The sequence below is a fragment of the Thunnus thynnus genome, chromosome 2, assembly GCF_963924715.1.
Source record: "Thunnus thynnus chromosome 2, fThuThy2.1, whole genome shotgun sequence".
Taxonomy (NCBI): domain Eukaryota; kingdom Metazoa; phylum Chordata; class Actinopteri; order Scombriformes; family Scombridae; genus Thunnus; species Thunnus thynnus.
The window spans coordinates 38,969,995-38,994,866 of NC_089518.1; the positions used below are offsets into that span (position 1 = coordinate 38,969,995).

Consider the following 24,872-nt stretch of genomic DNA (forward strand, 5'->3'; position numbering starts at 1 on the left):
AGGACTTCCTCTATAACTGGTATTAGAAGTAGTATTAGTACTAGTATCATTGACAGTAACAGTATTAGTTGTAGTAGCAGTATTACCACTGGTAGTTGTAGTATTACCAGGAGTGTCTGGTGTTTGCAGCTTGGACAGCAGCTCTGAGATGGATTTCTTCTGAGCCTGAGCGATGTAACTCAAGTTCTCCGAGTCCAGAACAGACAGGAAGGACTGCAGGTCCCAGATCAGCTTGGCGAGCACTGGAGACAGAAGAAGACAGATTAATAACTGGACCAGTGGAGGAACGTAACTAAATACATTTACTCAAGTACTGCACTTCAGTATAATTTTGAGGTACTTGTACTTTACTTGAGTATTTCCATGTGATGCTACTTTCTATATGTCAGAGGGAAATATTGTACTTTCTACTCCACTACATTTATTTGACAGCTTTAGTTCCTTTTCAGGTGAAGATTTGACACAATGGATAATATAACAAGCTTTTAAAATACAACACATTGTTAAAGATGAAACCAGTGGTTTCCAACCTTTTTGTCTTTTGACGTCTTACAAAAAGCAGTGTGTAGTCGGGGTCACATTTTACATGTCTATGAGTTGTTAACAGCTCCACCAAATAGTGATTTTTCCCTCTAAACTTCTCACATGCTTTCATTTCAATAAATGTTCAAATGATCCAATATTTCAGCAAAAATCAAAGATTAGAGAAAAAGTCCAAAAACTGAAAACAGATTTGTGTATCAGAACTTTGTTTTTTCTTCTTTCCTCTCCCATTAATCATCTCACGACCCCTCAGATTTATCTGCTGACCCTTTGGAGGGGCCCGACCCCTAGGTTGGGAACCACTGGCTTCAGTATTAATAATCTAATGATGTCATATATAATAATATATCAGTCAGAGGGACCAAACCACTACTATTACTGCAATACTTTAACTACATCAAGCTCATAATACTTATGTACTTTTATTGCAATACTTTAACTACATCAAGCTCATAATACTTATGTACTTTTATTGCAATACTTTAACTACATCAAGCTCATAATACTTATGTACTTTTACTGTAGTAGGATTTTTCATGCAGGACTTTTACTTGTAATGGAGTATTTTTACATTGTTGTATTGGTACTTTTACACATGTAAGAGATCTGAATACTTCTTCCTCCTCTGGGACACACAGACTCCTCACTTCTCACTACACAAGTATTTTTTTCCTTTTATGTAATCAAGTAAACAAACAGTAAATACAAATGAACAGAAAACAGATACACAGACTTTATCACAATCTCACAGTGAGTCATCGTTTGACTGTTTGTTTGACTGTTGACAGTGAAGCAGAGCGATGAGTCACTCTCATATCTGTCACTATCATCGTCTCTATTTACACACACAGACTGTCTGTCTTTTCCTTTATGTCTTTAATGTTTAACAGTTGGACAATACTGTTCTCAACTTTCTTACCAATAAAACAAACAGTAACTGTAAATGCTAAAAGTTCTGCATGTTACAGTAAATACTGGCTGTTATGAGCATGCTGGCATACATGAAATATTCAGCATCTTAACATGTTAACATGGGCACATTGACATGTTTTACAGTTCAATAACATGCTAACAAAGACCCATTAACATTTTTTACAGCTTGTTAACATGCTAACACACATCAGCAAGTTAGCATGTGTAATGTGTAATGTAAGGTATATATCTTGTCCTAATGTGCATAGTTAGCAAGTTAGCATGCATGTTACAGTGACTGTTGGATTATTGACTTACTGCCTTGCCAGCAAACAATTAGCATTTGGCATCTTAGCATACTAACATTTTAAATGTATTTATCACAGCGGCTTGTCAGCATGCTAACATGTTGAAATATACCATGTCACATTAAGCATTTTAGGTGTTTACATGCTAGCATGCTAAATATAGATTGCATGTGTGCCAGATCTAATCTTTATTCCATGTCTTTACTAAAACAGGTTTTTGTAAGTGTTTCCTTTTATCTTCTTTTCTGTTAGATTACCGGAACCTTCATCAACTGTTTTTGTCATTTATTTTCTGTGAATTTCATGAATCACAGTAAAGATGGATGGGGGTTTAGTGTGTTGTCAGTTGTTTGTTGATAAGACATGACAACTGTTGTGAAGTCAGTCTGTGTTTATGTGATGAATGAAGCTGTTGTCTCTTTGTCTCTCAGTGACTACTGACCCTTATTTGGCTTTAAGAGCGTAAATCTCTGTATCCTGTGGTTGAATTACACTTAGGTACATCTGAATGTCTGATTGGGACATTAAATTAAGCCCTGATGTTTTTGTTGGAGGAAAGTTTTATGAATCAGCAGCAGCTGACTGTTGCAGAAAACTAAAGTTCAGCCACAGTTCTTCTAATGTCCATTAGATGGTGCTGTGATGAAATTATGACATTATTGAAGTGAATGGGAAAACCCCAAATTTCTAAATCAATACAAGAGATTATTTTCAGCAACAGATGATTACTGCAGTGCAAAATATTAAGACTTAAGTATTGCAACACAGAAGCCTGTCTTATAACAGAACAGTTCGGGTTATTCATGCTGTTAATAAGTGAGTAAAATGCCTGAACACTGAGCTATTCAGGTAAACTTCTCTCATCACAACTGTTGAGATGTTCTGACCTTCAGCCACTGATAAGCTGCTGGATGCTGCTAATGGTTAACACAGAATAAAGACTGTGTGTGTTGTTACATCACATCACAAAAACCTGATGTCACGTACGAAGACTGAGGAAACAGGAAGTCAGTTGATTTTATGTTGGCTAATAAGAAACAAGAGATGTCAGGTCAGAATACAAAGATATGTTTGAGGTCATTTAGAAACAGTGTCTCCATTACATAGTTTGTCTACCAAAGAGCATTAGCAAGTTTATTTTTTACAATGTATGTACTGTACACAAACCTCACTAGAGTCTCCTACAGAACCCCTTGAACCACCTAAAGGACCCCTAGACCCTCCTTCAGGACCACTAGAACCTCATAAAGAACCATTAGAATCTCCTAAAGGACCATTCACTAGAACCACCTTAAAAACATTTAAGAACTCTTCAGTGACCACTAGAAACACCCAAACATTGAGCTAAATTACCACTACCACCTCCTACAGGACCACTAGAACCACCTACAGGAACCCTGGAACCTCCTGAATGACTACAAGAACCTCCCAGGGCCAGCCCTGACTATGTTAGTGCCCTAGGTGAGATTTTTGAATGGAGCACCAAAAAAAGTGCAACAATAGTTCCTTCAGTCCTAGAATTTCAAAAATTAACTCACACTAAAATGAAGTGCCACAATGGTACCTCCAGCCCAGACAAAGCCCTCTCCCCCTGTCCTCCAGTCAAAAAGGCAAGTGGGGGTCAAGGTGCCATTCAGTGAGTGTTTGGTGACATCGCCTGATGCAGTACATTAAGTTTGGTGGCTGTCGGGTGAAAACTGACTGACCAGTAAGGCTTTGAAGATCAAATCAGATGAAAACCCATGCAAGTCAATGGGGGAAAGAAAGGAAACTAGATACAAGGTGTACCTGCACATTGAATCAGAGCTCCCTTTTCTTTATGTTTGACGTTTCAACCAACTACAGGTGTTCCTCAGGTCCTCCTTTGCCTGAGGAAGACCAGTAGGTTGAAATGTTACACATAAAGATGATTCAGTGTGCAGGTACTCCTTGTATCTAGTTTTTTTTGTATCCAGCGCCTACCCCAATAAGGTTTTGTGGATGCTCACATGACTACTTTGTTTCACTGAAAAGAAAAGGGAAAATGTTAAGAAGGGGGAACAAGTGTGTATTTCCAAAAGCTGTAGAAAAGTAAGCTGACCTGTTGGTAAGAAAAAAACAAAAGAAAAACATGTCCCACTCATTTGGTGCCCCGTCCCTTGTTTGGCATCCTAGGCAACCACCTATGTGGTCTATGCCACGGGCCGCCCCAGGAACTTCCTAAAGGGATACTAGAATCTTCTTAAGGAGTAAAAGAGCCACCTACAGGACCATTAGAACCTCCTAAAGGACCCGTAAAACAATTAGAACCTTCTAAGGGACCAGTGAAACAAAGAATCATCTAAAGGAGCACTAACCACCAATAGAGCCACCTAAAATCCCATCAGAACATCCTATAGGACCACTTATCATAAGCCCCTTTACTAAAAAAGACCTCGTCAATGACCCCTAGAACCACCTAAAAGAACCCTGGAACCACCTTACTGACCACTACAACCACTTAAAGAACCACTACAACCACTACAACCACCTTAAGATTCTTTAGACATGAGCCACAGAGAATGAATGAGCGATTGTATTGGTTAAAAAGTAAACAGAACTTCTATCAAAATGTCAACATTTTTTAATCTTGAAACTGTTTTTTTATTCTAATGTTTTCTGTTGCTGTTTGGAACTGAACTGCAGTGACTCAGTGTGACAGGTTTGACAGAACTGATTTCAAAACACTCTGAATTATCATTGGAGGGAGGAGGAAATGTAAAAAATGTAGGGAAAAAAAATCCTGCAAACAGACGGTGATTGTTGTGGAGCTCCATTCAGACAGACAGAGTGAGTCCATTCACACTCTGAGCTCAGTGGGAGGTGAAGGTTAAATGTTTCTGATTAACTCCTCTCTGCTGATTTTAAGGATCCTGCAGCTCTGCTTATCAGGCTGCTGCGGTTTTAAACACAGAGCAGCACATATCTCAAACACCCACAACAACACATGACAGCAACAGTAAGACTCTGTCTGCTGAGAAAACATCTCACATACAAGAAGACCGGCGATGGAAGAAGCATTCAGATCCTTTACCAAAATACCAAAAGTACCAACAGAGCAATGTAAAAAATACTCCATTAGAAGTAAAAGTCCTGCATGAAAAATCTACTACAGTAAAAGTACATAAGTATTATGAGCTTGATGTAGTTAAAGTATTGCAGTAAAAGTACATAAGTATTATGAGCTTGATGTAGTTAAAGTATTGCAGTAAAAGTACATAAGTATTATGAGCTTGATGTAGTTAAAGTATTGCAGTAAAAGTACATAAGTATTATGAGCTTGATGTAGTTAAAGTATTGCAGTAAAAGTAGTGGTTTGGTCCCTCTGACTGATATATTATTATATATGACATCATTAGATTATTAATAGTGAAGCATCAGTGTTAGAGCAGCATGTTACTGTTGTAGCTGCTGGAGGTGGAGCTAGTTTACACTACTTTATATACAGTTAGCTAGTTTAGTCAGTCAGTGGTTCCCAACCTAGGGGTCGGGGCCCCTCCCAAGGGTCAGCAGATAAATCTGAGGGGTCGTGAGATGATTAATGGGAGAGGAAAGAAGAAAAAACAAAGTTCTGATACACAAATCTGTTTTCAGCTTTTGGACTTTTTCTCTAATCTTTGATTTTTGCTGAAATATGGGATCATTTGAACATTTATTGAAATGAAAACATGTGAGAAGTTTAGAGGGAAAAATCACTATTTGGTGGAGCTGTTAACAACTCATAGACATGTGAAATGTGACCCCGACTACACACTGCTTTTTGTAAGACGTCAAAAGCCAAAAAGGTTGGAAACCACTGGTTTCATCTTTAACAATGTGTTGTATTTTAAAAGCTTGTTATATTATCCATTGTGTCAAATCTTCATCTGAAAAGTAACTAAATCTGTCAAATAAATGTAGTGGAGTAGAAAGTACAATATTTCCCTCTGAAATGTAGAAAGTAGCATCACATGGAAAAACTCAAGTAAAGTACAAATATCTCAACACTGTACTGCAGTACTTGAGTAAACGTATTTATACATTCCAGGACTGAGAGAGTCATGTTAAGAAATAACATGTCTTCACACAGACAGACTGCTGCTGGACTGACGGAGAATTAAAGAAAAGAGTTTGTGTAACTGAACGCTGCTTATCTGAACATCAACATTACTTCCTGTCTCTGGCTTTGATGCTGCAGAACACACACACACACAAACACACACACACACACACATTTGAATTGCGAACAGATAAAGTCAGTCATTGAGTTCAGAATCACAACACAACAATAATCAACAGTTACAACATCAACAACAACAAAAACTAGAACAACTATAAAATCTGATCCCTTTTGCCGCTCTCACTGACTAAATTTTCAGCCTCGCTCGGTATTTATGTCTTTAACAGTTTTTTTCAATTAATCGTTTGCTAAACTCTTCCAGCGACTGTCTGATCAAAGCTTCAGCAGTTCTGTCAAGCTTTTGATTTCGGCACATGTTCAGACGCTATACACGGGTCTTTAGTAAGACACATAATTAAAAACATTAAAGTGTAAGGAATGAATTAAACAGTGCTTTTGTCTGCTCTGATGTAAGCTGGAGTTGTTAGCATGTGTGGCTAACAAGCTGCTTCCAAGGCCAACAAGCATTTAATTAACCACCCACATCGTTTTTTAACAGAACAAGTTATATTAAAAACTACTGAGTCAGTCCTAGATGATGCTATATCAGAGTTTAAGCTAATGTTAGCAGCTGCTCTTTATTGGATTTGGGGAAGTTTACACTCCAGCAACTTAATGTTACGTTTCCCAAACACCTCAGTTTGTCCCAGAGGTGGAATAACTTAAAAACATCCATACAAATACTCAAATAACTGACTTCAGTATTTCCATGTGATGCTACTTTATACTTTCTACTCCACTACATTTATTTGACAGCTTTAGTTACTTTTCAGATCAATATTTTAAAAGTAAAACATATGATCAGTTTATAAAATATGCATTGATATAAATAAAATGATTCAAATTAGCTCTGCCTTGACAACATTAAATTGCTGCTTATGTATGCATAAATAAATCAACATGAATGAATATTCTGATAATATATAGATTATAAATATAACAAAATATATCTAAATTGGTGCATTTCACATAATGAGTGTTTTTACTTTTGATACTTTAAGTATGTTACTATTTCCCAGAGCACAAGTTACTTATTTTTTTCTCTATAGCTCCTCTCAGGTTCACTATAGTACACATTTGATGTTTGACATTAAACATATAAACTTCAGAAATGATGAAAATATGAAACTGTTATTAAAAACGCACAATTAAAAACCAGAAATTATCCTTTAATTAACATTTTCAGGATATCAGGATATTTTCATCTGATAACAAACTGTTTGTTATTTGTTGTTTGATTCCTGCAATTTTAGAATTAAGATTTGCTAATTGTTGATGTTCATGCCAATAAAGCAGCTTTAAAATAAAATAAACTGCAGTGAGAGACAAAGAGAAAAGACCATCCCCCTCACAGTGTGACTGAAGTTAAAAAGTTGAGTGTGTGTTTTAGTGATTTGAGCTGCTTTACCATGAAAACCAAACCCTCAAATTAGCCGAAAGATGTGATTCGTCCATACCTCCCCAACTCTGTGTGTATGTGTACATGTATAACTATCTTTATGAGGACTGATGTGAGTTTTAGACTTGGGAGTGAGGAAATGTTTACAAAGTGAAGACATTAAGGCTGTTCGAGGGTTAAGTTTCAGGAGATGAGGTTAGGCCTTTAGTTGTGATGGTTGAGGTTATGGTAAGTGTTTAGGGAACGCATTATGCTAGTGATGGTCCTCACAATTATAGAAAGACAAACAAGTGTGTGTGTTGCAGGGTGTGGAGCAGCTTTTTCTTTCATCCTCCGGTTGGTAAATATAGGAGAGCAAAACATTTACATTACAGCTTTTTCCTCTAACTGGCTCAACTTCAAGAGTCCAATCAGCACTAACCAGTTACTAACCAGTTACTAACCAGTTACTAACCAGCAGTGATGGAAGAAGTAGAAGTACCAATACAGCAATGTAAGAATACTCCTTTACAAGTAAAAGTCCTGCATGAAAAATCCTACTACAGCAAAAGTACATAAGTATTATGAGCTTGATGTAGTTAAAGTATTGCAATAAAAGTACATAAGTATTATGAGCTTGATGTAGTTAAAGTATTGCAGTAAAAGTAGTGGTTTGGTCCCTCTGACTGATATATTATTATATATGACATCATTAGATTATTAATAGTGAAGCATCAGTGTTAGAGCAGCATGTTACTGTTGTAGCTGCTGGAGGTGGAGCTAGTTTACACTACTTTATATACAGTTAGCTAGTTTAGTCCAGTGGTTCCCAATCTAGGGGTGGGGCCCCTCCAAAGGGTCAGCAGATAAATCTGAGGGGTCGTGAGATGATTAATGGGAGAGGAAAGAAGAAAAAACAAAGTTCAGTTTTTGGACTTTTTCTCTAATCTTTGATTTTTGCTGAAATATTGGATCATTTGAACATTTATTGAGATGAAAGCATGTGAGAAGTTTAGAGGGAAAAATCACTATTTGGTGGAGCTGTTAACAACTCATAGACATGTGAAATGTGACCCCGACTACACACTGCTTTTTGTAAGACGTCAAAAGCCAAAAAGGTTGGAAACCACTGGTTTCATCTTTAACAATGTGTTGTATTGTATAAACAGTACTTGAGTAAATGTACTTAGTTTCTTTCCACCACTGCTAACCAGTATTTACTCTCTAGTTTAGTTCATGTATTATATTGTTTCTGTAGTTATTGAAGATAAAGTGACTAACAGAAGCTAACTGTATATTAAAGACTGACTGCTCTCAACTGTTAAGTTGAATCAACTTAAATCAGAACCAAAGTTGTAATAAAGCAGAATTATCCTTCAAGTCATCGAGTCATAAAACTACAGATAACAGCAGTTAGTCAGAGTGTTGTAATGGCAGAAAAATGCTAAAATTGTCAGTGTGGAGACTTTATGCACTGAATGTAAACAGTCTATTAACCACAGTCTCCAGGGGGGCAGCAGGAGGAGGAAGCGAAGATGATGATGATGATGAGGAGGAGGAGAGGGAGGAAGGATGAGGGAGAAGGACAGACGACTGTTTCCGGTTGTTGTGCCGCTGCAGTTAACATACCATCAGAGTGATAAAGACTCCACACACAGCAGATGACTAAAAAAAACGCCCACATTGTCATAAAGCTTCTTCATTCCTGCTCTCCAGAGGAAGAACACTTTAAAATCTTCATGGCCTTCCAAAACTTTACATTTACTTCCACTAACCTCCACCCCCGAGACAAATACATGGCATGACATAATTTGAACTTAATTAGAAGACTAACTCCTGTTTACAACTGACTGAATATCTATCAGTCCTACAGCTGCTCCTCTACATCACTAAATGTGCAGGGTGAGTGTTTGGGGACCTCGTGACTCATCTAAAGGCTCAAATTTCCTGTGAAGAGATCGGCCAACTCACATTATGACTTGTTGTATCATGTTTTTTTTTTTGGGAGAACAGTCTCAAATATGTTAACTGTGGGCTTCGGGGAATAATTATCTGCATTTTTCACAATTTTCTACACTGAACAATCAAAGGATTATTAAAGAACAGTACTTAGAAGACTCGTCTGATGGAATAATACAATCTGTCCCTCAGTTTTCTTTGTGCACTTTGATAAAAACACAACTTTACAACAAATGAGCTCAATATAGATATTAAAGTCTTCAAACTAGATTTTGACAGTTGCCCACTTTGCCTGGTTTGTTCCAGTCTGGATCAGTACTGGTGAGAAGTTTCAGCCTTTGACTTTATAACTGATCTAAGAATTTATGACTTCAACAAGTTTGGTTACAGTTTTGATGGATTTAGATATTCTGCCGTTATTCTGAGAAGTTACTACAAATGTTATTTAGATGTTTTAACGTTATCAGTTGTAACAATGTCATATTTTTTAATATTGAGGTAAACTATAAATAAAACAGTAAATTTACATTCAGCTACAGTAAAAAACACACGTAAAATGTTTTCATGTGAAATAACGTTTTATGTAAAAAATGTAAAATTGTGCAATTTTATAAGTTATTTTGGAAGTGAAATGTCTCAAAAACTGCATGTGTGTGTTTATGAATCCATCATTTAACATTAATTTCAAATGTGATATTACATTCCAATTATTTTTTCACATGTGAAATATCTGAAAACCTGCCTACTGTTTATATAAACACGTGTCTATAATTGAATCACATCTGGAATATCTTAAACTCATATGCGCCTTTATCATGTGAAATAGTCACATGTGAAATGTCCAAAAACCACGTGTCTGTATGTGAAATGTATTTCATGTGTTCTAAATCCATATTTGTGTTTTGTGAGTAAAATTTTTTAAACTATTGTAAGTTTTGTGAGAAAGAAGCCTTGTTGTTTTTATTGTTTTATCCCCTGGTGTAAAGACATTTTTCCTATAATCTTTCTATACAGCTGTTGTGTCTCTATAGTCTCAGTATTAAAGTCATTACAGCAGACTTCTGTAGATGCGTATCAGAGTGAACACAGTACCTTTCTGTTTGTCCATGTCTGTTCTCTCAGTAGCTGCTGATCTTCAATCTCATAACTGCTGACGAGTCCAAAACATCAAACAACAGACAGTTTTCTCCTGTTTTCTCCTCAGTGGACTGTTTGTGTTGCTCTGTGTGAAGAAGTTTGAGCTCTGACAGTCGAGTCCGGCCTCCGTGTGACATGAACACATGAGGGAGGAGAAAGAGGACGGACCAACACACTCAGCCTGTGTGCAAAAACAACGTCCTCACTGCTTCACATGTGTATTCAGTGCACATCTGCTGTATGTTCACACCAATGAAACAGCTCAAAGTATCAGTTTGGTGATATTCTATGATTTTCTTAATGTCAACAAACCTTATTAAAAGACCAAATCAACACTGAATTGATCCATCTTACAACTATTGTGTGTGTATCCAACTTTCTTTAAGCAAAAATGACAAAAATTCTCTGGCAGCAGCTTTTCACATGTGAATATTTGCTAGTTTTACAGTTTTCCATGATAGTGAACTTATTATCTTTGTGTTTTCAACTGTTGGTCAGACAAAAAGTCATCTGATACTTTATTTTTTTAAAGGTCCCGTAATTATACTCTAATTTCCGGAAATCTTCTGAGTAATTTGCAAGTATTTAAAGGTTCATTTTTCAGACATTTTACAGAGAGGGTGGTGCAATTTGGTACAAATGATAAGAAAGCAAAACAGAAAAAAGGGTTAGTTGTTAGTTGGTAAGTACCTATTTGTCATATTTGGGTTCATATGTAGTTGTTAATAGACAGAAAGTGTGTTTTCAGTGCGTATTTTTGTGTGTCAAACTACATATTAGCATATTACTGTAGGTTGTTTCTTAAAAAGTCTATAATGAGCACTGAACCAGATTACATAACACTTTCAAAGAAATGTCCTCAGAATTAACAATTATACAGCAGCTAATTTAAGAAATTACTGAAAAAATCTAAAATGCTAATATTAAGTTTAGCACACAAAACTACACACTGAAAACTAAATATTTTCAGACAGTTATAGAATATCAAGAGTCTAATTTATTAAGATTTTTTGCAGTATGAACCCAAATAAAATAAGCAGGTACTTACCAACTAAACCAACATAATGCTTTTCTGTTTTTTTTTGTTTTTTTTTTAATAATTTGTACTAAAAATGAATCGTTAAATACCTGCAAATTACGCAGAACATTTTCAGGAAATTAGTGTAAAATAAAGTGTTATCAGTTTAACTCTAGCTTCAGGGAATAATGATCAACTTTTTTTTTTTTTAACCATTTACTGACATTTTATAAAATGAACAATCAATATATTATTAAAGAAAATTATCGATAATGAAGATAATTGTTGGTGTTATAGATATTTGCGTCACACAATTTTGATTGATTTAGATGTTCTGTCATTATTCTGATGAGTTACAACAAGTGAAAACTTTGGTCAGAAGTTTAGAAGTGTTTAACATAACAATTACATATTTTATCATATTGAGATAATGCCAACATATACCATATAAACTACAAATAAAACACTAAATCTTACACACTGGTCCTTTAAAGAAAATGTACCCTTTCCCTTCCTTTGGCCTACAAACCACATGTTTTTTGTGGTAGTTGTATTTTTCTTACTTTGTATAGATATTTGTTTTTTTCTCTTATTCTTTGATTATCAGGCACCACAACTTGGCAATAAATCTGATTGTGATTTAAGGATTTTAACAAGATAATTGAACTTTTTTTTATGGAAAAACCATATCAGACACAGATTATTACCCAAAGCAGCATATTTTATATCCATCTTGTCTCCATACAGTCCGCTGGGTGGCGGTAGCCTCCTCGAAGTCTCGCGGTGTTTCCGCTTTTATCGACGGAGAGGAAGAATCGCGGAAGAGGAGAAAGCTTTCCTGACGGCTCAGCAGGCTAACAAGCTAACAAAGATAATTATCTGTTTAACAGCCAGTTTTATCTCGTTTACAGGCCAGATAGACACCCGGACCGAAGGTAAACTACAGTGTTTTTGACGGACTCTACCCGTCTGGTTCGGTATTTGATGGTTTTTGTTGTGGCCTCCTGATGTTAGCTTGATAGGTTGATAGCAAGGCGTAGACAGAACTGCAGCTGTTAGCCGGTTAGCTGCACCGCTAAGCTAACAGCAGGAATTCAGAGGTTTTCTCAGAGAGGGAAGTCAGCTGATTATGTTCAATACTTCTGCTAAAGATGGCTGTTCTTACCCTGCGTGACTGTCACGGTGGTTAATTATACATGCTAACGCTGAGCTGAGTGTTAGCCGAGCAGCTGCTTCCTTTTGTTTGTTGCTCAGTTCAGTTTCTGTTCAGATTCAGATCAGACTCTTGCTGCTTTTAAACTCACTTTTCTCTTCCTCACAGTATCAAGATGACAGCCGCACCTTACAACTACTCCTACATCTTCAAATACATCATCATCGGTGAGATTTAAAGCCTGAAGGACGAAACACACAAATATCTCAAACACAGTGCTGGAAGAAGTATTCAGATCTTTTTATTTAAGTGAAAGTACCAATACAGCAAAGTAAAAATACTCCATTTCAAGTAAAAGTGTACTATAGTGAAAGTACATAAGTATTATCAGCTGGATGTAGTTAAAGTATTGCTGTAAAAGTAGTGGTTCATCATTTCCTCAATTAATTGGTTAGTAGTTTGGTTCATAAAATGTTGATCAGTTTCCCAAGATGACGTCCTTAAATGTCTTGTTTTTTCCACAAAGATATTCAGTTTACTGTCATAGAGACTAAAGAAACCAGAGAATATTCACATTTAAGAAGCTGGAGTAGATTTTTTTTTTTTGCTTAAAAATCACTGAAATGTTTACTTGATTATTAAAACAGCAGCAGATTAATTTTCTTTCAGTTGACTTTTCCATTAATCAGCTGTTTCATTCTGTCCAATTGTGTTTTCTCTCTCTGCAGGTGATATGGGAGTAGGGAAGTCTTGTCTGCTGCACCAGTTCACAGAGAAGAAATGTGAGTCTTTTCAACTTCTCCTCATCCTCCTCTTCTTCGCCTCATCTCTTTCACTTCCTCTCATCATTCTCTACTTCATTCCTTGTCCTTTTTTATGCTCGTCCTCTTAGTCGTTCTATTGTGACGGCTCCGTTCCTTCACCTCTATCTCCATCTTCCTCTCACCTGGTGTCAATGCACGTGTTTAATGTTTGCACACGTGGGACTGCACTCTTTTTGAAATCAGTGGTCGTAAGTCGAGTTTCCATCCAAATGTGGCACAAATTTTTAGCAGAATTTCCAGAAAATCAGATAAAGAAAAAGCAGATTCACGCTTGTTTCCATTTGCTACCGTTCTAACTTCTCAGGGCTAATGGTGATGTCTTCAGATGTCTTGTTTTTTCCAACCAACAGTCCAAAATCCAAACATATTCAGTTCACTATTATGTACGACACATAAAAGCCTCAAATCTTCACATTTAAGAAGCTGCAACCAGCAAATATTTGGATGTATCGGTTAAAAACTGACTAAAACGATTATTTGTATTGTATTTTATTTATTAGAACAACGCCTAATACAACTTTCTAAAGCGAGAGGTGACGCCCTTTAAATGTCTTGTTTTGTCAACAGACATATGTTCAGTTTACTGTGACGTTAAAACAAGGAAAAGAAAAATTCTCACATTAAAAAAGCTGGAGGCATTTTACTCGAAAAACTGACTTCAGTGATTCATCGATAATTAAAAAGGTTGCAGATATATTTTCTGTCGATCCAGTAATCTGTGAATCGACTAATTGTTGCAGCTCTAATGATGATGTGTGTTCTGTGTGTGCAGTCATGGCGGACTGCCCTCACACCATCGGGGTGGAGTTTGGGACGAGGATCATGGAGGTCCACGGTCAGAAGGTGAAGCTGCAGATCTGGGACACGGCCGGTCAGGAACGGTTCAGGGCCGTCACCAGGTCCTACTACAGAGGGGCCGCCGGGGCCCTCATGGTCTATGACATCACCAGGTACTGGACTGGGAGAGGTGGGGGTGCAGGGGGGGGGGGGGGGGGGTCATCCTCAGGAGCTTCCTGTTCCTTTAACTAAACCAAAATGGCCTGCTGTGATCTGAGAGAGTCACATTCGGCACATTTCTGGTTTCTGGAATTTAACGGCGGAAACGTGATTTTCATGGTAGTTTGATCTTGTGAAGAATAACTTTTTTTATTCTTGTGTCGCTCTCTTTGTGTGTTTGTGTGCAGGAGAAGCACTTATAACCACTTGAGCAGCTGGTTGACTGACGCCAGAAACCTGACCAACCCAAACACAGTGAGTTTTCACACACACACACACATACAAGAAAACATGGCTCCCAAAAGAGGAACGACTGTGGAGGAACTGCTGGAGAAGCAGAGCTGCACTTCCTCTCACGACGAACCAAGAAATCCAACCTGTACATTTAGGAATAAACATTGACAATTTGAAAGCAGTTCAAATAATGAAACATCACAAATTGTTCTCGTTCTCGCCATAATTATACAGTGGCCACTAAGGACAAAAGCACAAACAAACAAATGCTTCCAAAAGAACTGATAAGCTGGAAATGCTCCTGTATGTGTTTTACTATTTATAGCATTTCTCTTAATGTTTGTGCTTCATTTGTGTGTGTGTGTGTGTGTGTGTGTGTGTGTGTGTGTGTGTGTGTGTGTGTGTGTGTGTGTGTGGGTGTGTGTTTTAGATTTGTTCACAGTATCATCACACAGCACAAGTCTCCTACATTAACATACTGTATATCTGCTTGAAGCTGTAATGCAGACTGCAGCCACAGGGTGGTGCCATTTCACCACAGTGAGTCTAAACTTTCTAGTCCAGCCTGGTATAGTTTTACTTGTATATGTGTGTGTTTGTGCAGGTGATCATTCTGATTGGTAACAAGGCCGACCTGGAAGCTCAGAGAGACGTGACGTATGAGGAGGCCAAACAGTTTGCTGAAGAGAATGGTGAGAAGTCTTTAAAGGGGCCATATTATGCTTTTTCTGGTTTTGTTATTTTACTATTTGTTATTTACATATTTACTTCTGTTTTTTTACCGCTGTGATGTTGGATATCTATGTTAAACTTGGTAAAAGTTCCAAAACTTGAGGTTAACGTATGTAGAAATGCTCCGTAAGGTTTTTCCATGTTTCGGATTGGATTTCGGCTCCAGTGTGTACAGATGGATTTGAGAAGTTGACATTTGGAGTAAAGAAGGAGAAGGAGAAGTGAAATCCTGCTACTATAGTTTGTTTACGTAGCCTCCGGAGCCATGGGAAGCTTCCTGAAGCTGACCAATCAGAACAGAGTGGGCTCATCAGGAGGCGGGCCTTAAAGAGACAGGAGCTAAAATGGCCTGTTTCAGACAGAGGCTGAACTGAGAGGCTGCTGAAAGGACCAGTAGAAGATAAATAAGGAGATTTTACTTGAATCATGCAAAGATATTCCAGTAGAGCCCCAGAATATAAATATAGACCCGGAAATGTGCAGATTATGTCCTCTTTAAAAGCTGGTATTCAAATAATGGCAGGGTCTCAAATAATTGTGTGGGTGTGGCCAAATTGCACAAAGAAAGGAACATAAACACTGGAGGAGGAGGGATTACCTGTAACCTTCTACACCAGCTCACTTAGTAATTTTAGTTTGATTTCCACAGCACTAATTCCATTAGTACGACTACATTTATGTTATGCTCAGTTTCTATTTTAATAGAAATCATGTTTTCATGTTGTAATTAATTCCAGTCATTTCACCTTTGCTGTACTCCTGATTGATGTTAAGCTAATGTCAGCAAAACTCAACACTTCCTGAAGGCTTTTTTTACATTATAAGCCTACAGTACTTATAAGGGGAAGGCTGCGTGACTTTTGATGTGAAATTTCTGGAGAAAGTGTTGAGTTTCATTCATGGTAGCTGAACTTTGTTCTGGGAAAAAGGCAAAGTGGAAAGCTTGACATGACTGTTGAAATGGAAATTATACTGAATTTATCACGACAACAGGTCAACTGCTGAGTTTGTGTTAACAGGGAAAATTAGAAATAAAGGCCTGGAAACTATCTCAGAATTTACTGTACATCTTAAGCTGAATATAAGACAACGGATTGACTGACTGGTTTTGATCTCTGCTTCTGTTGTTGATCAGGTTTGCTGTTTCTAGAGGCCAGTGCCAAGACGTAAGTACACACACAAACACACTCTCTTATCTTCCCAAAGGTGTTAGATGAGGTTGAGGTCAGGACTCTCTGCAGGCCAGTCAAGTTCTTCCACACCAAACTGGGAACACCATTAGCACAAAGTTAGAGGAACACTATTGTCTAAAATATCATTGTATGCTTTGCAGTGTGTCCACAAACTATTGGACAGTATATTCTTCTATAGATTGCAATTGGAGAGAACAACAAATTAAGATTTCAATTTAAACTTGTTTTCTGAGCATATGATAATAAAGCTTTGAATCTTGAATCTATAAGACCTTTTTCATGTTATTTTTATGATTTGTTTATTTGTTTTGATTATTTTTGCTCCCTCTCTCCATCCCCCAGAGGGGAGAATGTGGAAGAGGCCTTCCTTGAGGCGGCAAAGAGGATTTACCAGAACATCCAGGACGGCAGTCTGGACCTGAATGCTGCTGAGTCGGGAGTTCAGCATAAACCGTCGGCGCCGCAGGGAGGCCGCCTCAACGCCGACAGCCAGCCGGCCAAAGAAGGCTGCAGCTGCTAACCACAGACAGAAACTACAGACCCGACAGACAGACGGACGGACAGAGACACAGACAGATTCACAGAGAACCCCTCTCCACCCAGCAGTAAAATGCTTCTTCTATCCAGAGTGTGTCGAACAGGATTTAGCTGGATTACATCGAATTATTGCAGTGATCCAGTCCAACCACCTGTAGTCAAATCCAGACCTCAGTTCAGTCTGGATCCCTAAAGCCAGAACCAACCATCCTCAACCATTAAGTGGGTAAATAAGGACACCCTCAGATACACCCAGAAACCCACAACTATCCAAACGTCTGTGGTCTCATTCCAGCTCACTCACTTTGGCAAAATCCAGACCGCCTTCAGCCACTTAACCCAAACTAGGCCAATCCGGACCATTCTCAACCCATAATCGGACAGCCCTTTTTCCAAGACTTGACTACCCTCAGGTCCCTGTCCAAATCTGCAGCACTGTTGGCCTGACTCAAGCAACAACTTTTTAAATTTTTTAAAAACTTCATCCCAAAAGTGAAACACCCACATGTCCCCAGAGACAAATTAAGATGCAAGGTCCAATTTTGGCCAACCTACAGCCCAAATCTGGACTACACCAAATTCGGTTCACCCCAGTTCCAAATCTGGACCTTGCAATGGACAGATCCAGAGCCCAACAGTCAATGTTTTCAGCCCACATTCAGGCATTCCTGGCCAAATCTAGGCCAATCCAGACTGTTCCAGCCGCTTTAACAAGACTAAAGTATCCTCAGACCTTGTTTCTCCATACCTGTGGCGCTATTGGCCTGATTGAAGAAACACTAGCCTCAAATTTGGACAACTCATGTGCAAAACACCCATGTGCAAAAGGCCAAATAAAGATACAAGGCTCATACGCATAAGCTCAATCTGGACTGTGCTTGGTCTGATTCAAGACCACCTTCATCCCAGATCATGGCATGTCCCAGTAGTGAAGTATTATAAGCCCAGAATCGGACAGGCCCAAGCCCAGCACCGGAAATCCCCTTTTTAAAGACTGGACTAATCTCTTGACCCTTTCCTTGCCCACTCTGTAGCGTGATCATCCTGACACAAGCAAGGTAGTCTACATTTTGGACTACCCTCATTCCGAACACCCATGCCCCAAGAGACAAATAAAGATACAAGGCTCAAATTAGGACCAATGTGCAGCCCAAATCTGGATTACACTACTCCAAAATTTGGATCATCCTTGTTCTAAATCTGGACCAGGACAGATGGACAGATCCAGAGCCCACATTTGGGCTTACTGGCCCCAAACCGAGGCCAATCCAGACTGTTGTAAACCCAGAGAAGAACAGCTTTTAGCACTTCACCAAGACAACCCTTTTCTCAAGATTGGACTACCTTTCAGATCCTGTCTCTTCCAAGTCTGTAGCTCTGTTGGTGCGACTTGAGCAAGAACTGTTTAAATTTGGGTCTACCCTAATACCGATTGCGAAACACCCACACATCCTCAGAGAAAAATAAAAATATGGCACAGTTTCGGACCAACCTACAGCCTAAATATCCACTACACTTCACAAAATTCACATCAACCTAGCTCCAAATCTGTCGGCCTGACTTAAGCAAGGGTAGACCACATTAGGAGCTACCCTCCCTCGTCCCAGATGCGATACACCAGTTTCCCTAGAGACAAATAAAAGATACAAGGCTCAATGTCAAACTAATCTATAGGCCACATCTGGACTATACTTCACCAAAATACAGACCATGCTTGTTCCAAATCAGGACATCCAGAGCCTCAATTCAGCTGGTCTGCCCTTGGTCCAAATTAAGGACCACTTTGTATCAGATCTCCAAATCTAGACCTTATGGTCCAGTTTAAACTAACCTCTGCTATGAATCTAGATCGTCCTTGCCACCAATTCTGACACACACTCTTTGATTTTGTATTTATATTCCTACACGTCCTACATCTGACCCCCCCCCCCACCCACCCCTTCGCCTCAGGAAACCTGTCGTTCATTCATTCTTTTCATCACAGAAAACATCTCTTCCTCTGCTCCAGTTCGTGTCAGCTCCTCGTTTTACTCCTTGTTTATTTGTTCCTTTAGTGGTTGTAGGTGGATCGCAAACTCATTGCATTTACACCATGTTGTTCATGTGGGTTCAGACAAAGCATTTATGCTGTTGTTGATGTGGATTGGAGACTCTGAAACTTGGCAACTGTTAAAACTGTTGTTTGTGTGGCTGAATGTGTCTCAGAGGAGGTCTGGAGACATTTCACCTGTATTCAGACCTGGAGCTGATGATGTAAATTTACTGGTGTTTGACTTTAGTCCAGTCATCTCAAATGCAGGTTAAAGGGGCACTCCACTGAAGATCAGTTTACTCATCACGGTTAATACTACTAAGCCTCTGATAATAGTTCTGTAACAGCGTCTTAAGTCTGCAGGAATAACCCCAAGAATGTAATTTGGCTTGGGCTCAAAGTCTATCTGTAACAGGGGGTTTAGAGTTTGAAAGACGTTGGCCTTCATCTGACAGGGTGAGCATAACAAAAGCGATTATTGAGTTGATTTATGAAAATTGCAGGATTCAGGGTTTTGGAGCTTGGCCCTTACTGGGGCTAAAAGTCAGGAAATCTCTGCTTCTGCTGCTTTACTTTATAGGAGTGCAATATTCGAAGCCTTAATATGCTTCAAATTAACTAATTCATATGATGTTTCATCCGGCTACGTCTAAATCCCTGGAGTACCCCTTTAACCTCATGTACCCCTAATCTGAGGAATAGCTGAACCTGACAAGCATTAATTATTTTTCCAAAATAGGATAATTCGATAGTCTCAAAGGGACCCAAGGACAGTCGGACCCTGTCTTGTCTGATTTGGGTATCATTTATCAGGAACTGAGCGCATCCTTGAAAACCTCTAACACACTCACATTGATAGACAGGATCCCGAAACCCACCATCCCCACAACTCAACACTTTTTTAAAAGTCTAAACTATTTTAATCAACATTTTAATTTCTCCATTGAAGGCAACATCAATAGTTATTGATAGTTCTGTGGAGAGATGAAGCAAAGATTGATGGAGATGATGAAGAAAACAAAATTTGACTTACCTGGACTGGATTTCACTAGTGGTCCCTCAGTGGATCTCAAGTTCAGGATAGATTTTTAATAATTTTTTTCTTTTTCTTATTCACATTATTTTTTAAATATGGTTTCCAAATATATATATATAGACGGTATATTTTCAATGTCACAGCTCCCCTTAGTGGTAACTGATGTGAATTTAGAGGAAGAAAAATGGCATGAATGGAAGCAAAATGGATTCTTTTTAATTTATTACTGCCTGATTTTGTTTTATGTTTTTGTTTTTTTACATTAGTCTGAGATTACACTTAACGTGAATGCATTACTCTGGTTTATTGTAGAAACTAAACTAATCATTGGTTAGTTCTGCAAAAGGTAGGGGCATAAAAATATCTTAAAGGTGCAAGATGTAAGAATTTTAGTTTGAAACATTCAAAAAGAAATAACAGTTTTGACGGTTCGTCAAAGATTTCTATGTATTGTGTTGCAGAGATATCTACTGAAGTTAGCATGCTAACCAGCTAGCCCCGGCCCATCCGGTCTCGTAATACCACTTAGTACCTCAAGAGACGATAGTGAGTCACTGTAGTGTCCAGTCTGCCCGCAGTCCAACATGAGAGGAAGAAGTAGCAGCACGTCGTCTTCTAGCTTCGATATATTCACACAAACGTTAGCTCAACGTTAGCACTGAACTGATATTTCTATCATACTTAGTCAAAGTCCTAGATACCTATTTGCTAGCTAACAGAGCACTAGCGTAGCGTAACATAACAGACGCCCAAACTTTCTGGTGATATGCTGCCTCCAATTGTTTTGGAGTGTGAAGTATGAATTCAACAGTTCTTATATATTGCACCTTTAAAGGAACTCTGACATTGTTTAAAACTATGCCCTCCAACAAAAGTTACTCTTCCTTTAACTGTGATTCAGTTTAAGTCAAAATGCTCGAGCCTTGATATCCTGAAGTGCGTCAAAGTTTCCTCTGACTGTAACTCATCAGCTGCATTTTAAATATAAAACAGTATCATGGTGTGTAGAATGAGACCTCTGCGTTATATGAACCACTTCTCTCAAACTAACTGCGGCAGTCTGTAAAATTTTGTTCTTAAAAAAATCATTCCAGCGTTAACTTCAGAACACAAACTCCTGCAAAAATGTAGCTTAACTTTATTTTACACTTTTGAAAATAGTTAAAAACTGCATTAATTTATATTTGGTCAGTAGGAGAAAGAAAAACATCAGAACAGATAAACTGGATGTATGACGTGTAATGTTTGACATTACTTAGTGAATTCATGCAGTGTCACCATAAAAGAAATATTGATTATTGCAGCCTTAACTTGATATCATTCTGCTCTCTGATGAATGAAAGTCAGATTCACACTAAACAGATCAGTCGGTGTCTCAAGCAGCGAAAACACACCGAAAAAAAAAGGAGACAATGCTGCTTAAAGGTGCAGCGTGTCGGGTTTAGTGGCATCTAGTGGTGAAGCTGCAGATTGCAACCAACTGAATACCAGAATACTAGAGCCGGTGTTTAGTTTGTCCGCTCTGGGCTACTGTAGAAACATGGTGGCCTCCTCCCTCTGTAGATATAAAGGCTCATTCTAAGGTAACGAAAACACGATTCTTATTCACACTAATCAAAACATACTTATGCATATTCCATTTCTGCTAGATGCCGCTAAATTCTACACACTGATCCTTTAAAATACTACGAAGATTTTTGTGATATAAAATCAAAAACCTGAGAAATGTTTCAGCTTCTCGTTACAAAATCCCCAGAAGCCGCAAATTACTGTAATGAATTGTTTAAGTTTAAATTAGTTTAACTTATTAGATAAGAAATACAGATTCAAATTCACCTTCAATCAGTTGGTAAATTTAAAATTATATGTGTTGTACCACATTTATCATTTATCTACTCTGATTTTCCTCGTAATTCCTTTTTTTTCCATGTCAGGAAAACGAGGAAATGTTGAGAGAAAAATAAGAAATCTGTAAACTTCTGTTTTCACCGAGAAAATATGAAACATAACCAAAAAGTAAAACAGGAGCCAGTGAGAGGTGTTTATGCCTGAAATGTTAAATTTATGAGAGTTGAAGTTTGTCAAAAGTGTAAATTCTGACTTTTAAGTCGCCGCTGTCCTGTCCTGCTCGCTTCCATCTCCCCCCCCCCGTCCTCTGTGATCCCACGGTTCAGATTCTGGTCTGGTTGGCGAGTCTCTCCGAGACCCTCGTGTACATATCCAGTCAAAAACGGAAGTATTTTGAATTTTAAAAAAAAAACAAGTTTAACCTGCTGTTTGTGCGTCCAGATGTGTCACTCTGGAATCTGTCCACATCTGTCTGGACAGGGAAAGATCAGAGCTGCTTTTACTCTTCGTTGTCCTCTGATTGGTGGACAGCAGCCTTCTTCAACTGTGATGCTTGATTTATGAATGAAGCCCCCCTCCTCTCCCTCACTGTAAAAAAAAAAAAAAAACTACACATCTGACTCCAAAAAAACATCCTGTTGCTTCTTTTCAACACTTATTAACCTGCACGCTGCGTTGGCTGGAAAAGATTTGTTTCCTCGACACTCGTGTGTTTTTTTTTTTTTTTTTTTTTTTTTTAAACTTTACTCGGAAAGATTTCAACAACTTTCCAGGGACCAAAAGGTCACAAAAGTCAACAAGAATTCACTGGATTTCAAAAGGAAAACCTGTAGTTAAAAGTTTTTGTTGTGACCGCCGCCTTAAGCTTCCCTCGCCAAAGGAAAAACACACACAAGCATCTAGTTTAAAAAAAAAAAAAAAACTCACAAATGTATAAAAGTGCAACAAAGGAGAGACAGCAGGTGGCAGCGTTGTCGCAGTGTAAACGCCTTCTAACGGAAAAATACCCATGAAATTCACCATTTTTGTTACAGCGTCCACAAATCTTCAAATCTGACAGAAGCAACAAAAGTGTTTTTTTTTTTTTTAAAAGGACCTTTTTAAATTAACGTTGCAGCTAAAAAAAATCAATGATAAATGCTTGTAAAAAGAAAACAGCGCCGTTTAGTTCTGATAAGTTTTAAATCATTCAATTTGTGCGAAATAGCAAAAAAAACTGCATTTTTACTGGTCGTACTGGTCAGACGCTGCGATCAGGCTGAAAAGACGTAACTTTCAGGTTTAGTGTGACGTAAAAATTAGCGAGAGAAGAATCCGGTTTTATCCCCCCGACGCTCACTGGCTGTAACGTGCTCTGTACATTTTCTTTTTTTTTTCTGTAATGTCTGTTGATTTTCTGTCTGCTAAAGTAACAAATGTGCTTCTTTATGATTCTTTGACTATTTATATTCTAAATCTGTAATGATTTTCTTCAGCTGTACCTCTCATTGTACAACCATGGGGATTCAGTAATTTGTAAATAAAGTATATATACTGTATATACTCTGATGACTCCGCGTCCACTTTGTCTTTCTCAGGTTTTGGTGTCGAGCTGCAACGATTAGTCGATCAACAGAAAACTGAATCATTTGTCACTTTTTACACCAAAAAAAAGCCAAATATTTGGTGGCTGCAGCTGAGTTCTGAGTCACATGACAGTAAACTGAATATTGTTTGGTTTTTTTTGACATTTGAAGACGTCACCATGAGCTTTAAGAGGTTATAAAAGGCGTTTTTCTCAATTTTGACATTTTATAGACAAAGTGATTAAACCAACATAATCAGCAGATTAATCAATAATAAAAATAATTGTTAGTTGCTGCTCTAGTTATGACGCCTTCTCAGCTTATATTCACGTCGTCATAACTGATGAGCAGCTTTTTCAAGCTTAAACATGATAATTTGCTGCTTTTCTTTGTTTTAAACATCTTTGGGTTTCGGATTGTTCAGACAAAAGATGTGATGACGTCACTTTGAACTCTAAAACTTTTCCCACAACATTTACGGACAGTTTTAAAAGTTCTCTGATCAAATGTTTGAGAAAATAATCATCAGATGCAGCTCTACTTTAAGGCTCAATGCACTGTGAGGTTTGTACAAAGAACATTTGACGTTATCTGAAATGTGATTTGTGTCTGATGAGATGAGCTGCAGATGAACAGATGTATCATTATAGAGCTGCAGCAACTATTATCTTTCGATTATTTTCTTGATCAATTAGTCTGATATCAGAGTCTTTTCCCTGATTTAAACACACAATATGTCATTTCAGCCGCTAGCGGTCTCAATTTAAAACAATAACAACAGACAGAGTGTGATGACGGTGTGAAGTAGCAAGGGATCATGGGAGTTGTTGTCTTCGTTGTTAAATAACCAGCTTCAGGATTACTCCAGTGTTCATCATTCAGGATGTTTTTACCCGCAGAGGTCTCCTCCTCTCCAGAACAAACGGACCCGGAGATTACAGGTAAAAACACTGAATAAAGCTGTTATTAAGTCATTAAGCTGTTTGGTGACCACCGGACTTCCTGGAGGGGCTGTTAGCCGAGCTGCTGCTAACGTTTGTCCAGTTTATTTCTCTGATAACTTAAGATCCAGACGTCCAATGACTAAAATCCTTCTTCCGGCTAAAAGATATAGTTAAAAACCACATAAATTTATCATGAAAATGTGGCTTAAAACTGAATAAAAGTCCATTTATAACAGTTTGTGTGGAACAACCACAACGCCGATGTATTATCTTGTATGTGTGTAAGTTACTCTTTGGTAGACGCCATTGTAGCAGACAAACACAGCGCCGCCGTATGCATCTGGTG

At 38.1% G+C, this 24,872-nt stretch overlaps 2 protein-coding genes across 3 annotated transcripts in view; one reads left to right on the forward strand and one right to left on the reverse strand.

Moving 5' to 3' along the window:
- si:dkey-220o5.5 (actin filament-associated protein 1-like 2) overlaps positions 1-10,712 on the reverse strand; it is a 29,117-nt gene extending 18,405 nt beyond the window's left edge. The window contains exons 1-2 of one of the 2 annotated variants that reach the window (XM_067573712.1): positions 10,370-10,712; positions 108-242 (exon numbers count right to left, since the gene is read on the reverse strand). In XM_067573712.1, coding sequence (XP_067429813.1) covers positions 108-242; positions 10,370-10,385 — 151 coding nt within the window. In that variant the 5' untranslated portion in view covers positions 10,386-10,712. Of the gene's footprint in view, positions 1-86; positions 243-10,369 lie in introns of both variants that reach the window. The other variant, XM_067573704.1, reaches the window with a different exon arrangement.
- A 1,509-nt stretch (positions 10,713-12,221) lies between these two features.
- On the forward strand, positions 12,222-23,562 carry LOC137170398 (ras-related protein Rab-14-like). The gene is made up of 8 exons (XM_067573753.1): positions 12,222-12,367; positions 12,754-12,812; positions 13,314-13,367; positions 14,182-14,359; positions 14,594-14,660; positions 15,244-15,331; positions 16,507-16,537; positions 16,907-23,562. The coding sequence occupies exons 2-8, from the start codon at positions 12,761-12,763 to the stop codon at positions 17,082-17,084; spliced, it is 648 nt and encodes a 215-aa protein (XP_067429854.1). The 5' UTR covers positions 12,222-12,367; positions 12,754-12,760; the 3' UTR covers positions 17,085-23,562.
- The last annotated feature ends 1,310 nt before the right edge of the window (positions 23,563-24,872 follow it).